The following is a 16,416-nucleotide window of genomic DNA, read 5'->3' on the forward strand; positions in this document are numbered from 1 at the left end:
CACAAAATACTCAAATGAAGAATTCAAATCCCTTTCCCCTTCTCCATTTGCTTAGGACAAATAAAACCATTTTTGAACAATATTGGCAAGATTCAAACGATACCGTACTGTGGATTCATTTTTATTCATGGTACTAAAATAATATACAAATTTTCGTGGGTTTCTTGAATCCCAGCAAACCACAAATCCAATAATACCGAAAATTTTGTAATGAGTCGGATATTTTATCTGGTTGACATGCAATCAAAATGGTTGTTAAAACATGTTTTTGAAATAAATATATTAATATTTTGATAAAAAAATTATCAAATTCTTAGTATATCAGTGATTTTTTTTTAATTGTTTAAGGTGGTACCTCACACTACAGGGAGATAACTCTGTAAAATCAGCTAAACGTTTTAATAACTTTGTGTTGTTAAAGTCATAAGAAAACCTCAAATGAAAAAAAATAATGCATACGTTTATTTATAACTCAATGGATATTATTTATTATTAAACTTATGTACATATACTTTTTTCTGAAGAATTTTTTTTAATTTATTCATATTTAGAAGAAGTTTACTTTATTTGCATTGCTTCCTTCCAGGAAGCAATTCCCCCGACATATTTTCCGTATGCAAAGTGACCTCAGTGTGACCCATCTCGTAAAAATCCGGTGATCATAATACGCATGGGTGTACTTAAAATAAACTATTATCTGAATTGACATGTTAAACACGTGCTTTTTTCCATGCTTTTTTGTTGATTTTTTGTCGATTGTTGACAAACAGGTTACAATCGTTAAACTTCGGCTTCTAAACACGAACTTTAATTACCTGCCATATTTTCACAACAACACTGTACAATTGAAAAAAGATTTGAGGATTATATGAAATTTACACGAAAAAAATGATAAATTCATGCACAGAAGACTAAGTTTATGATGTTTGTATGCATTGGTTCAAGAATTGAAAGAACAATTTTTTTCACCGGTCACTCGTTTCTTATGACTTTAAGGAAATATATGGCTTCCCAATGATCAAAATAAGTGTTTGTCAAACTGCTATATAACCTGTGTAATTTTTCTGATAAAACGGTTGGTTCAATTTTTTATATTTTTGTCAAAGGGTCAAAGTAAATACTTTGTAAAAATTGGCAGGAGGGGGGATGTTGGAAGGCAGTTTTTGTCAGCACCCGCCACCCAGACAATTGTAATTGAGAATTATAGTGCTAATAGTTGCTTTGATACCCATCACCCATGTGTCTTCCAATCCCCCCAATACATTTTTTTCTGGATAGCCCGTAGTTAAAGTGTTGGGTACCACCTTAAATGCATTCATTGTATATATTAAACGCAAACTGTCTATAACTGTGTCATAATTTGCTTGCTGATTAAAAACCAATATAAATAAGAACCGGTCATTGCCTGTTAAATATCATACCTTTAATTACTTTGATTTATTGACAAACTTAATAAGGTAGGATAAGGTAGGTTACGGTAGGATACGGTAGGATAAGGTAGGATAATTAGGACACAAATTGCTTTTCAAATAACATTTCAATAAATCGCCGTAGAAGCGTTTTTGTTTACCTAACTATTTGAATTTGTTTTCGCTGGGAATTTAACCAAGCCGGGATTTGCAATTTCAAAATTTGTACAGTGATTTCTCTCTATTGTATATCATCATTTAAACAAAGATCCACGAACATAGGTACTTGATACATCTTTTTTTTATATTTTTGAAATAGCTATCCACGAATTGTTGTATCCCACGAACCGTCTTTGTATCTCTATCTATAAGAATTGATACCCAAGGAAAACAATTAATTAACAGGTTATGTTCCATAACCAAAGCAGCAAAATTATTGTAAAATGAATTATCTTTCATTGTTATGTTAACCCCGGGCCCCTATTATCGCTAATAATCAACTGCTTTCTGGTTTGGTTATTGTATGCCATTGTTCTTCAAATGTCTTATCTTCAATTTAGTACTTAGCAACATCAATATGAAGGGAATACATATAAACCTGAACCTGCTTACCTTTTACTTGTATTTCCTATCATGTTTTTTTATAGAGGGTTGCTTCTTACATGGAAGTTATCAAACCAAGAATTCCTAATGGTGAAATTGAAATCATACTTTCGTAAATGTTTATGACCCCATCACGAGTTGGTTGACGGTTATGGAATAACCGTTTCACAGATGATATCGGATATGTTCCCTGTGTCGTAACTATAATTCCCTTCCCTTTTCACGAATGTGACATACCTAATTAGACTATATAATAACATAAGCATTACGATGGGTGCCACATGTGGAGCAGGATTTGTTTGTCCTTTTGGAGCACCTGAGATCGTTCCAAGTTTTGGTGGAGTTGGTGTTGCTTAGTCTTTAGTTTTCTATGTTGTGGCTTGTGTTCTACTATTTGTCTGTTTGTATTATTTTGTTTTTTAGCTATGGGGTTGTCTGTTTATTTTTTATCTATGTGTTTGACTGTCACTTTGGTATCTTTCGCCCCTTCTTTCATGAGAACCTGAGATCGCACATGTTTTTGTGGGATTCAAGTTGTTTAGTTTAAGGGGAATTGTTATGTAGTCAGTGTGTTTATATCTATTTGTTAAGTATCGTTCCTTTTCCTTCGTCTTTTCATTGTCACTTTTTTTGCTTTGCTAATTACAATCACTTCTGACATATTGTTTACACACCTGTCTACTGTTGAAGGGTGTATGATATATTAAGGAGAAGTTTGGGTTTTAGGGGTTTTGTGGAAGCTGTATATATGATACCCATATAACAAATCTACTTTTTCAATAATTAATGAAAGTGAAATGAGATGAACCTTCTAGAAATGTAAAAACATAATTGCCATAGGCAAATATGAATGAATCGTGGATAAAAAACAGGAAAAATCTCATAGAGATGAATTGATAAAAAGTACATGGGATGATGGCAACAATAGTATTAATAGCTTACCATACACAGTTTGTGTGTTGTTATTTCTAACTTTCTTAAACCTTTCTCTAAGTCTGCAAACTTGGCTGAATTTTTTTCTTTCAAATATACAAGTGTTAAAAACTTGACTATCTGTGCATTATCTGGGTAGTTGTCTTCCATATCACACCATTCCATCTCTTCCATTCCAAGATGCAGAGCTAAATCATGTATCATGCGTTTAGTGCAAGTAATAGAAAAACGAAGCAACTCTGGATTACTTGGAGCCTGACATAAAGCATCTACACTTAAACCTACAATTATTATAAAAAACTTTTGAACTAGATATAAGATTATATAAAACATAAAATTGCATGTGTTTCTTCGTGCTTGGCTGTTAAGGTTGATTACTAAGGTGCATGCTCAGTTTTCAGTAATTAAGGATTAGTTATATATTCTCTATTTTTATGTACGACTTTTGCTTACTTTAAATTTCATTGCCCTGATACATTAAAGGTTGTGTCCAATATGCCATGCCATAGAAAAACTGGCCTTCATTATATAGCCAAAAGTGGTGACGGTATTGTTAAACATCAACAAACAATCAATCAATTCAATGTATTACATTCTAGTATGGTGAAGGTATTGTTAACATCAACAAACAAACAATCAATCTATTCAATGTACTAGCCATGGAAAAAGTGGCCTCCTTCATATTACAAAGAGTGGTGAAAGTTTTGATAATCATCAACAAACAATCAATCTATTCAATGAACTTAGTATCCAAGGAAAAACTGGCCTCTATTATATAGCCAGGAGTGGTGAAGGTATTGTTAAACATCAACAAACAAACTATCTTTTCAATGATGGCATGTTTGAAATGAAAAATAAATAGCCTAACTCTGCTGACAGATTGTCATTGATTTTGCTAGACTTTTAATGAAATAATAAAGTTAAAAATTATCCAAAAATGTTGTGTTCAAAATGTTCAGATGACTTATTTATTGGTAATTGACCATACTCGATCTACTGTAGGAAGATCAAATTGTTTACGGTTGGCCCACTTGGAAGGCCTGCTACGAATGACTCCATCAAGAAAGATAGGCATACACCATTTTGTAGATAATTTAATCACATTTACAACAAAACATATGTCAATGGGAAAGATGAACATGGCTTTGAAATTCAAAAATTTGGGAGGTGGTTACCTTGTGGTATATACAAGATTAAAGGATTTTTCAGAGGCAATTACCTGTTGGCATAGCACTTGAAAGGTAGGTGTCAAAATCATGCAAATCGAAAGTGACGTGTATTCTATGGTCCATAACATTGTGCTGAAGTCCATAAGAGTCAGATGTATAATAATTGCTTAATCTGCGGAATGTGCTCGTTTAAATGTTTTTGGACAAGTGAAGCAAAGTAAAGGATGACAAACTGTGTTAATAATTGTTTAATATGAAGTGTAAACAAACGTGTACTTTTGAGAGAAAGAATAACTTAAATAGTAAGGAGGTATACGTCTAAATAGTAAAATTAATGTGAATTTACTTTATAAATTACTCAGAAATCAGACCTCCCAAAGTTAATATGACTATAAAATGAATTATGTAGTAATGTACTCTTTGGTGGTTGATAGAAATTAGCACATTAAATGTTTACCTGTACAATCAGAATCGCACTGCACTCGTTCCTATAACACAAAAGGAAAAAAAAATAAATGTATTTGTAATAACAATTCATTTTCACATTAACAGTGATTAGTGAATAACAAAATCACCACACCATCTAGTTTTCCGATTTAGACAGTCAGGGGCATTACTTAAACAAGTATTTTTTTTATTTACTTATTTTTGTTTAAAAAAATTATAAAATAACTCAGTAGAGTTATTTTAAATTGCAATAGAAGCATGGACTAAATGTAGTTTTCGTGAATTTTTAAAGCATTTTATATCATAAAATAAAGAATTTATTAGATTTAATAGGAGTGTAGAGATTAAGGGTTACTTTAAAAATAATGACAAAATATTACTTGAATAAGTTATTTAATACATCTTTGAAAGAATTAGTAATAACACTTATTCCAGGAACATATGTAATTGTTAAGGGTTACAAATTATAAATAATTTCAAGTCTTAATTAATTCACAAGTTTCTATCTATTTATATCTGTCTAAATTTAAGATTGTTTAGGAAAATGATATTTTAATAGTCCCAAGAGACCAATCTTTGACCCAAAAGCGTCGATATGAAAGATAAGTGCATCAGAAAGGCAATTAGTGTTTCAGAAAGATTAGATTTCATATTTCATGGGAAAAATAACCAGATGACTGCCAAAATTTGTTAAAGCTAGTAAAATCTGTATAGTTGGACACCTATAAAAATAATATTTAGAAAAGTAACTTATATAAGTTATATTTAAAATAGCCTCGTTTTCAACATTACTCGGATAGGTAATTTTAAATGTTACTTGTTTAAGTAATGCCCCTGACTGTTAGAAAAGAGGTGTTTATATAACCATAAATATTCTTTTTACACTCTGTGTTTTTGTTGGATGTTTTTCTCCTTTGTACTGCTTTGATAAGTTTAGCCCTTTTCTACTGATTTTGATAGTTTGATATTATGTTGTACTGTTACACAACTTCCCAAGGTTAAGGAGAGAGTTTGGTTACAGCAAACATGTTTAATCCCAGAAAAGTCTGTCCCAAGTCAGGAGCCTTTAATTAATTTATAGGTTGTTGTTTGTGCTGTATATCATATGTGGTTTTGGTTTATTACTATGTACATTAATCTTGTTAATCACGATGTTAAATCTTGTGTTTGCACTTTTTTACATTTGTCATGTAGGGGATTGTAATTAAAACTATTATAATGTTCACTAGGGCGCATCTTCATACGACCGCAGAGGTTGAACCCTAAACACGGACAATTATGGATAACTTCATTAGCTAATGATACAGCTCTGAATTTGCATTGTGATTAATTATTTGTCACACCATAGGTTTCTGACACAAAATGAATGGGGTGGGGTCTAAGAACTGAAAAATTTCAAATTGGTATATATTTAATATGGTCAAATATCCAAAGTCTAAATTAACAGCGGCTATATTCAGCATATCAAAGAACCCCAATTATTCAATTTCATCTCATATCAAACACAGTTTGATTTTGGACCAATATTTGGACCAATTTGAAAACTGGGCCTATATTAAAATATCTAAATACATAACCCCAATCATTCAATATTTGTTAAAATAAAACTTAAGTTCAATTTAGGACCTTTATAACCTGGATGTAGACCAATTTGAAAACTGGGCCAACAATTCAGAATTCAAATACTGTTAGATTCATTTTACTTCAGGAAACCAAGATTCAAGACTTTTGACCACTTTTTTAAAGATTGGGGCTTTACTGCCCCAAATCTATCCCAACCCTCTATTTTAGTATGGAATATTGTGGTGAAATTTCATAGAGATCCATACAAGAACAAGCTTTTTGCCCTATTTGAGAATATATTAAAATCTTCAGGTTCATAACAGCTGTTTTTCCAAACCTGCGAAAATATGTAAGTGAACATTTTATTCAGTTGGAATTCGTTGTACAGAATCTGAACATCAACACAACAGAACATATGTTTCCATTTAACTAGGAATAATCCTTTCATTGAAAATCTGTAAGATCAACGTCTTACTAATTTAAATATATTAACTACTGTTATGGAAACTTAAATTTTTCTCTAGATTTTAAAGTTGAGCCAAATAAATAAGGTAAATTTAACCCCGCCGCATTTTGCCCCGGTCAGGAGCCTCTGGCCTTTGTTAGTCTTGTATGATTTTTAATTTTAGTTTTTTGTGTATAATTCGGAATTTAGTATGACGTCCATTTTCACTAAACTAGTTACATATTTGTTTAGGGGTCAGCTGAAGGACTTCTCCGGGTGCGGGATTTTCTCGCTCCATTGGTGGCCTTCGGCTGTTGTCTGCTTTATGGTCAGGTTGTTGTCTATTTGACACATTCCCCATGTCCATTCTCAATTTTATCAATATGTAAGGGCAACAACTGTTTTTTTAAATCAGCTTATAACGCTGCCCATGTTGACATATCTGTTAACGTTGCTACTTATCTTACAGATCCACTCACCTCTTTCTGGTTCCAGATACTCCAATAGTGTTTTATGTTTTCACCATGTTTGCAAAAACATTCCTTTGTTTCAACACCTATCTTTTCATCTGGACTGAAACAGCTTAATTTTGAACAGGAATACTCTGTATGAAATGGTAGCTTGTTGCTAGTTTTACAATGAATAGTGGAATGATAAAATTCTGAAATTCTCTCCAAAGTAATAAACAAGCATTCTCTGACACTAGTGGCTATTTCAGGTATTATCAACCCCTTGGAGCGCTTGTGGACTAGGTACAATAAGATCTTGTTTCCTTCTACACAGATAACAATATCATGCTCTTTATCAACTGATAACCCAACAAACCCAGAAAACATAAGTTTCCTACCACGGTATTCTTTTAATGTCCACATAATGAGACATGCGCATATTAGACGGTTTGGTAAGGCTGGAGGTATGATGGTTCCTTTGAAAACAAAGGCCAAACTAAGTGTCCTCTCTGGTGTACATTCGTGTGTCAAGTAATCTGTATCGTGTCTTTGTGTTAGCATACAGGGAACAAAGAAGTGTTCCACTGGTAGACGACTTCCTGTTTTTGTATCATATCTACGCTGTTCAGATACGATATCTAGGTGTATCAGCATATCAAATATGTACTCTCTAAATGGTAAAATCTGACGGAATTCTTCTTGCTCCCAAATCTGGTAGAGGTCTAATTTTTGTATCATTCCATTTATAGACATCTTTTTGAAGGTTTTCCTGGTTTTCTCTTCTTTTGGCCAGAATTCAACATCTATGAAAATGAAAATAAAAATATCTTAAGATTTTAAATTAAGATTTTAGATTAAAGTCAAAAATATATTAACATTATAAGGTATTAATTCTCTAAATCGCCCACCTAGTTCAGAATAGGAAAACAAACTAATCTTGATAATTCAATTAAATGTCCTATTTCAAAACAAAGTAATTTTCTTATTCTGTATGCAAAGCATCTGATGATAAAAATTGAATACTTTCCCATATAGAAAAACATTACCACAAAAAAGCATGCATATTTCTTTAATAATGTTCACAATATTAGAGAAAAAATGTATAATTTTTGTACAAGCAACATAAATGGCAATGATGAAATGTGATCTGAATGTGTAAACATAGTTCAATCTTGCTCTTTCTTATGATGAAAAATAATTTATTTTAGTTATAATGTCCTTTATTGCATGTTTCTAAATGATTTTGTTTTGGGTTTGATTATCATTGTTTTAATGTAAGTGATTGTTTATTTGAAGCCTGTTTATTTGAAGCCAGATAGTGGTTATGAAACCGACCAAAGGTGCAATTTTTTTTTTCATTTTACAATTTAAAAGACTTAAATCATTTAATGGTTTATAGAAACTAGTGCAACTTTAATTTACGTATTTAAGGAAAATCAGCAATCATAAACAAAATGAACGACAACACAATAAAACTAGAGGCTCTCAAGAGCCTGTGTCGCTCACCTTGGGTCTATGTACATATCAAACAATGGACACAGATAAATTCATGACAAAGTTGTGTTTTGGTGATGGTGATGTGTTTGTGGTTCTTACTTTATTGAACATTCTTGTTGCTACAATTATCTGTATCTATAATGAACTTGGCACGGTAATTACAGTGGAAAATATTTTCTAAAAATTTACAAAAATTTATGACTTTTGGTCTATGTGAGTATTGAAAGGGAGCAGATGGTAACATGACAAAATTGTGTTCTGGTCTTGAACATCACTGATGCCTACAATTATCTCTATCTATGATGAACTTGGCCCAGTAGTTTCAGTAAAAATGTTAATAAAAATTTACAAAGTTTATGAAAATGGTTAAAAATTGACTATAAAGGGCAATAACTCCTAAAGGGGTCAACTGACAATTTCGGTCATGTTGACTTATTTGTAAATCTTACTTTGCTGAACATTATTGCTGTTTACAGTTTATCTCTATCTATAACAAGAGGCTCTCAAGAGCCTGAATCGCTCACCTTAATTTTTTTGGTTAAATCTCTCATCAATGATTATTTTGGCTTTTCAATTTATTTAAATGTTCTTTGAATCGTCCTATTTTCTTCAAAAGCAAAAAAAAAATTCATTTCTCCTATGTTCTATTTTAGCCATAGGAGCTATGTTTCTTGACATACAAGGAAATAAAATATAAAATGTATACTAGATACTCTGAAACTCATTTAGCCTAAGTTTGGCTGAAATTGATACAGCAGTTTCAAAGGAGAAGATTTTTTAAAGTAAGTCAACATGATGAACAAATTGTGAAAAAAAGTCTTTAAAGGGCAATAACTCCTTAAGGGGTCAATTGACAATTTTGGTCAAATTAACTTATTTGTAGATCTTACTTTGCTTAACATTTTTGCTTTTAATAGTTTATCTGTATCTATAATAATATTCAAGATAATAACCAAAAACTGCAAAATGTCTTTAAAATCATCAATTCAGGGGCATTATACCTGAAAAACCAGTCACCCAATTCGGCTGGAAATTTCAGGACAGGTAGACCTTGACCTACTAAATACTTTAACTTCTTGCCTTATTTGCTCTAAATGCTGGAATTTTTGAGATATAAGCCAAAAACTGCATTTTACCCTGTGTTCTATTTTTAGCTATGACGACCATGTTTTTTGACGAAATAGAAAATAAAACACAAACTTTATTTTATACACCCTACTGATCATTCAGTTGAAGTTTGGTTGAATTTGGTTGAGTAGTTTTAGAGGAAAAGATTTTTTAAAGCAAATATGATGAACACATTGTGAAAAATTGTCATTAAAGGACAATAACCCCTTAAGGGGTCAGTTGACAATTTTGGTCATATTAACTTATTTGTAGATCTTACTTTGCTGATAATGTTTGCTGTATACAGTTTATCTTTATCTATAATAATATTCAAGATAATGACCAAAAACTGCAAAATTTCCTTAAAATTACCAATTAAGTGGCAGCAACCCAACAATGGGTTGTTTGATTCATCTGAAAATTTCAGGGTTGATAGATCTTGACCTAATGAACATTTTTACCCCATGTCAGATTTGCTCTAAATGCTTTGGTTTTTGAGTTATAAGCTAAAAACAGCATTTTACCCCTATGTTCTATTTTTAGCCATGGCAGCCATCTTGGTTGTTTGGGCGGGTCACCGGACTCAATTTTTGAACTAGATACCCTAATAATGATTATGGCAATGTTTGGTTAAATTTGGCCCAGCAGTTTCTGGCACAGCAACCTAATGATTCATCTGTTAATTTCAGGGCAAATAGATCTTGACCTGATAAACAAATTTACCTCGTGTCAGATTTGCTCTAAATGCTTTGGTTTTTGAGTTATAAGCCAAAAACTGCGTTTTACCCCTATGTTCTATTTTTAGCAATGGCAGCCATCTTGGTTGGTTTTGCGGGTCACGCCACACATTTTTTCAACTAAATACCCCAGAGATGATTGTGGCCAAGTTTGTATTAATTTGGCCCAGCAGTTTCAGAGAAGATTTTTGCAAAAGATATATAAAATTTACGAAAAATGGTTAAAAATTGACTTTAAAGGGCAATAACTTCTAAAGGGGTCAACTGACCATTTTGGTCATGTTGACTTATTTGTAAATCTTACTTTGATGAACATTATTGCTGTTTACAGTATATCTCTATCTATAATAGTATTCAATATAATAACCAAAAACAGCAAAATTTCCTTAAAATTACCAATTCAGGGACAGCAACCCAACAACTGGTTCTCTGATTCATCTGAAAATTTCAGGGCAGATAGATCTTGACCTGAAAAACAATTTTACCCCATGTCAGATTTGCTCTAAATGCTTTGGTTTTTGAGTTATAAGCCAAAAACTGCATTTTACCCTTATGTTCTATTTTTAGCCATGGCGGCCATCTTGGTTGGTTAAGTGGGTTACGCCATATTTTTTAAACTAGATACCCCAAAGATTATTGTGGCCAAGTTTGGATTAATTTGGCCCAGCAGTTTCAGAGGAGAAGATTTTTGTAAAAGATATATAAAATTTACGAAAAATGGTTAAAAATTTACTTTAAATGGCAACAACTCCTAAAGGGCTCAACTGACCATTTTGGTCATGTTGACTTATTTGTAAATCTTACTTTGATGAACATTATTGCTGTTTACAGTATATCTCTATCTATAATAGTATTCAATATAATAACCAACCAGATGCTCCGCAGGGCGTAGCTTTATACGACCGCAGAGGTTGAACCCTGAACGGTTGGGGCAAGTATGGACACAACATTCAAGCTGGATTCCGCTCTAAATTTGGATTGTGATTAAATAGTTGACACAGCATAGGTTTCTGACACAGAATGAATGTATTCAAATGAACTTAAAATTTTTGTTTTCTCTTAGAGCAATTCACTATGCTGTTGAATATTAATCCTCTCAAAAAAATGTTTGAAGAAATTTTCTTTTTATTTATGAAATTTCAAATGAGAAAAATTGAACCCAATTTTTTAATCACATCCCCCTTTCCCTTATTCCAAAACTAATTTCAATTAAAATATTCTAATGGAGTTTGCAACAATTACTACTCATTTAAATACATCATAAAATATGTAAAAAAAAAACTGCTTGTTATCACTGAATGGTAAAGATTATTTAAATTTATCAGTTGGTAGTAAAAAGTGAATATACATTGTATATTGTATATAACAAAGATTTAAGTTGATTCTGGACAAAGAAAGATAACTCCAATTAAAAAAAATTCTTGCAGATATTTCTTGCTTACTATACTGGACAAAGAAAGATAACTCTTAATTAAAAAAAAATTTGCTATTTCACAATATTGTGAAATTAGATATTTCTTGCCATTGCACAATACTGTGCAATTGAAAAGACTTGCTATTGCACAATAAATAATATATTAATTTTAGATCCTAATTTGGACCAACTTGAAAACTGGGCCCATAATCAAAAATCTAAGTACATGTTTAGATTCAGCATATCAAAGAGGCCCAAGAATTTAATTTTTGTTAAAATCAAACTTAGTTTAATTTTGGACCCTTTGCACTTTAATTTAGACCAATTTTAAAACTGAACCAAAAATTAAGAATCTACATACACAGTTAGATTTGGCATATCAAAGAACCCCAATTATTCAATTTTTGATGAAATCAAACAATGTTTAATTTTGGACCTCGATTTGGGCCAACTTGAAAACTGGGCCAATAATCAAAAATCTAAGTACATTTTTAGATTCAGCATATCAAAGAACCCAAAGGTTTCAATTTTTGTTAAAATCAAACTAAGTTTAATTTTGGACCCTTTGGACCTTAATGTAGACCAATTTGAAAACGGGACCAAAAATTAAGAATCTACATACACAGTTAGATTCGGCATATTAAAGAACCCCAATTATTCAATTTTGATGAAATCAAACAAAATTTAATTTTGGACCCTTTGGGCCCCTTTTTCCTTAACTGTTGGGACCAAAACTCCCAAAATCAATACCAACCTTCCTTTAATAGTCATAAACCTTGTGTTTAAATTTCATAGATTTCTATTTACTTATACTAACGCTATGGTGCGAAAACCAAGAAAAATGCTTATTTGGGTCCCTTTTTGGCCCCTAATTCCTAAACTGTTGGGACCGAAACTCTTAAAATCAATACCAACCTTCCTTCTGTGGTCATAAACATTGTGTTTAAATTTCATTGATTTCTATTTACTTTAACTAAAGTTATTGTGCGAAAACCAAGAATAATGCTTATTTGGACCCTTTTTTGGCCCCTAATTCCTAAACTGTTGAAACCAAAACTCCCGAAATCAATCCCAACCTTTCTTTTGTGGTCATAAACCTGGTGTCAAAATTTCATAGATTTCTATTAACTTAAACTAAAGTTATAGTGCGAAAACCAAGAAAATGCTTATTTGGGCCCTTTTTGGCCCCTAATTCCTAAAATGTTGGGACCAAAACTCCCAAAATCAATACCAGCCTTCCTTTTATGGTCATAAACCTTGTGTTAAAATTTCATAGATTTCTATTCACTTTTACTAAAGTTAGAGTGCGAAAACTAAAAGTATTCGGACGACGACGACGACGACGACGACGACGCCAACGTGATAGCAATATACGACGAAAATTTTTTCAAAATTTGCGGTCGTATAAAAACAGCAAAATTTCCTTAAAATTACCAATTCAGGGGCAGCAACCCAACAACGGGTTCTCTGATTCATCTGAAAATTTCAGGGCAGATAGATCTTAACCAGATAAACAATTTTACCCCTGTCAGATTTGCTCTAAATGCTTTGGTTTTTGAGTTATAAGCCAAAAACTGCATTTTACCCCTATGTTCTATTTTTAGCCATGGCGGCCATCTTGGTTGGTTTGGCGGGTCACGCCACACATTTTTTAAACTAGATACCCCAATGAAGTTTGGTTTAATTTGGCCCAGTAGTTTCAGAGGAGAAGATTTATGTAAAAGTTAACGACGACGACAACGACGGAGGACGACGGACGCCAGACCCCGGACGCCAAGTGATGAGAAAAGCTCACTTGGCCCTTCGGGCCAGGTGCGCTAAAAATGATCAATTTTGACTTACTGTTATACATAAAAGTTCTGACAAACCAACAAAAAGATTAGTATATGGCACTGTTCAACAGTGCTCTGGAAAATTGCCGGTAATCAATATTTTGGTATGTTGGTTTTTTACCAGCCATATTATCACTACTCACTGAAAATATATACACACCTGTAATGAAAGATCTCATAACTTCCACCATAAGAAGGGGACTGATGATAACATTATCTCTCAGTTGTGGGGTATCAAAATACACAATCTTCCCTAGAGAATGCTGAAAATGAAGGAAATCAGTCAGCTGCTCAGGAGATAGGACAGACACCTCACTGATGGCATTTAATTCTTTAACTTCAGCCAATGGCATAATTTGTTTTCCCTCTGCCACTAATTCAGCGATCTCAAGCTCTAGTGGAACACAAGCATTGGGCATTCTTTCACCCCAGCATGGGTGGTCGAATGTAAGTTCTGTTATTGATTTCTTCAGAACTCCTATTTCTGGGTCATCTTGATTTTTTGCATTAACAAATATTAGAGGCCTAAGGACCAGATGATGTTGTCCCTCATGGTCTTTAAACAACTCCTCAATTCCACTGTAAAGCTCTTCTCGTCGTGTCTCAACATTCTCCTATTAAAACATAAAAGGTTGCCAAATAAATTAAATAACCTTAGTGAGCGCACTCACATACCCCACGTCCCCACATTGTCATTGGAGAAATAAAATAAGTGTAAGAAAAAAAAGTTGTATAAAACTAGAGGCTCCAAAGAGCCTGTGTCGCTCACCTTGGTCTATGTGAATATTAAACAAAGGAAGCAGATCGATTCATGACAAAATTGTGTTTTGGTGATGGTGATGTGTTTGTAAATCTTACTTTACTAGTCTTGCTGCTTACATTTATCTCTATCTATAATGAACTTGGCCCAGTAGTTTCAGTGGAAAATGTTAATAAAAATTTACAAATTTTATGAAAATTGTTAAAAATTGACTATAAAGGACAATAACTCCTTAGGGGGTCAATTGACAATTTCGGTCATGTTGACTTATTTGTAAATCTTACTTTGCTTAACATAATTGCTGTTTACAGTTTATCTTTATCTATAATAAAATTTAAGATAATAACCAAAAACAGCAAAATTTCCTTAAAATTACTGATTCAGGGGCAGCAACCCAACAATGGGTTGTCAGATTCATCTGAAAATTATAGGGCAGATAGATCTTGATCTGATTAATAATTTTACCCCGTGTTGGATTTGCTCTAAATGCTTTGGTTTTTGAGTTATAAGCCAAAAACTGCATTTTACCCCTATGTTCTATTTTTAGCTGTGGCGGCCATCTTGATTTGAAAGTCGGGTCACCGGACACATTTTTAAAACAAGATACCCCAAAGATGATGATTGCCAAGTCTGGATTAATTTGGCCCAGTAGTTTCAGAGGAGAAGATTTTTGTAAAAGATAACTAAGATTTACGAAAAATGGTTAAAAATTGACTATAAAGGGCAATAACTCCTAAACAGGTCAACTGACCATTTCGGTCATGTTGACTTATTTGTAAATCCTACTTTACTAAACATTATTGCTGTTTACAGTTTATCTCTATCTATAATAATATTCAAGATAATAACCAAAAACTGCAAAATTTCAACAAAATTACCAATTCAGGGGCAGCAACCCAACAACGGGTTGACCGATTCATCTGAAAATTTCAGGGCAGATAGATCTTGACCTGATGAACATTTTTACCCCATGTCAGATTTCCTCTAAATGCTTTGGTTTTTGAGTTATAAGCCAAAAACTGCAGTTTACCCCTATGTTCTATTTTTTGCCGTGGCGGCCATCTTGGTTGGATGACCGGGTCACGCCACACATTTTTTAAACTAGATACCCCAATGATGATTGTGGCCAAGATTGGTTCAATTTGGCCCAGTAGTTTCAGAGGAGAAGATTTTTGTAAAAGATAACTAAGATTTACGAAAAATGGTTAAAAATTGACTATAAAGGGCAATAACTCCTAAACGGGTCAACTGACCATTTCGGTCATGTTGACTTATTTGTAAATCCTACTTTACTAAACATTATTGCTGTTTACAGTTTATCTCTATCTATAATAATATTCAAGATAACAACCAAAAACTGCAAAATTTCCACAAAATTACCAATTCAGGGGCAGCAACCCAACAACGGGTTGACCGATTCATCTGAAAATTTCAGGGCAGATAGATCTTGACCTGATAAACATTTTTACGGCATGTCAGATTTCCTCTAAATGCTTTGGTTTTTGAGTTATAAGCCAAAAACTGCAGTTTACCCCTATGTTCTATTTTTAGCCGTGGCGGCCATCTTGGTTGGTTGACCGGGTCACGCCACACATTTTTTAAACTAGATACCCCAATGATGATTGTGGCCATGTTTGGTTCAATTTGGCCCAGTAGTTTCAGAGGAGAAGATTTTTGTAAAAGATAACTAAGATTTACGAAAAATGGTTAAAAATTGACTATAAAGGGCAATAACTCCTAAACGGGTCAACTGACCATTTCAGTCATGTTGACTTATTTGTAAATCCTACTTTACTAAACATTATTGCTGTTTACAGTTTATCTCTATCTATAATAGTATTCAAGATAACAACAAAAAACTGCAAAATTTCCACAAAAATACCAATTCAGGGGCAGCAACCCAACAACGGGTTGACCGATTCATCTGAAAATTTCAGGGCAGATAGATCTTGACCTGATAAACATTTTTACCCCATGTCAGATTTCCTCTAAATGCTTTGGTTTTTGAGTTATAAGCCAAAAACTGCAGTTTACCCCTATGTTCTATTTTT

At 32.8% G+C, this 16,416-nt stretch overlaps 1 protein-coding gene across 1 annotated transcript in view; it reads right to left on the reverse strand.

Annotated features, from left to right (window-relative positions):
* Nucleotides 1-16,416, reverse strand: part of LOC134699495 (uncharacterized) — a 427,645-nt gene that overhangs the window by 13,094 nt on the left and 398,135 nt on the right. The window contains exons 12-15 of the mRNA XM_063561099.1: nucleotides 13,766-14,219; nucleotides 7,049-7,821; nucleotides 4,572-4,602; nucleotides 2,955-3,226 (exon numbers count right to left, since the gene is read on the reverse strand). Coding sequence (XP_063417169.1) covers nucleotides 2,955-3,226; nucleotides 4,572-4,602; nucleotides 7,049-7,821; nucleotides 13,766-14,219 — 1,530 coding nt within the window. The remainder of the gene's footprint in view (nucleotides 1-2,954; nucleotides 3,227-4,571; nucleotides 4,603-7,048; nucleotides 7,822-13,765; nucleotides 14,220-16,416) is intronic.

Source organism: Mytilus trossulus, unplaced genomic scaffold, assembly GCF_036588685.1.
Source record: "Mytilus trossulus isolate FHL-02 unplaced genomic scaffold, PNRI_Mtr1.1.1.hap1 h1tg000070l__unscaffolded, whole genome shotgun sequence".
Taxonomy (NCBI): domain Eukaryota; kingdom Metazoa; phylum Mollusca; class Bivalvia; order Mytilida; family Mytilidae; genus Mytilus; species Mytilus trossulus.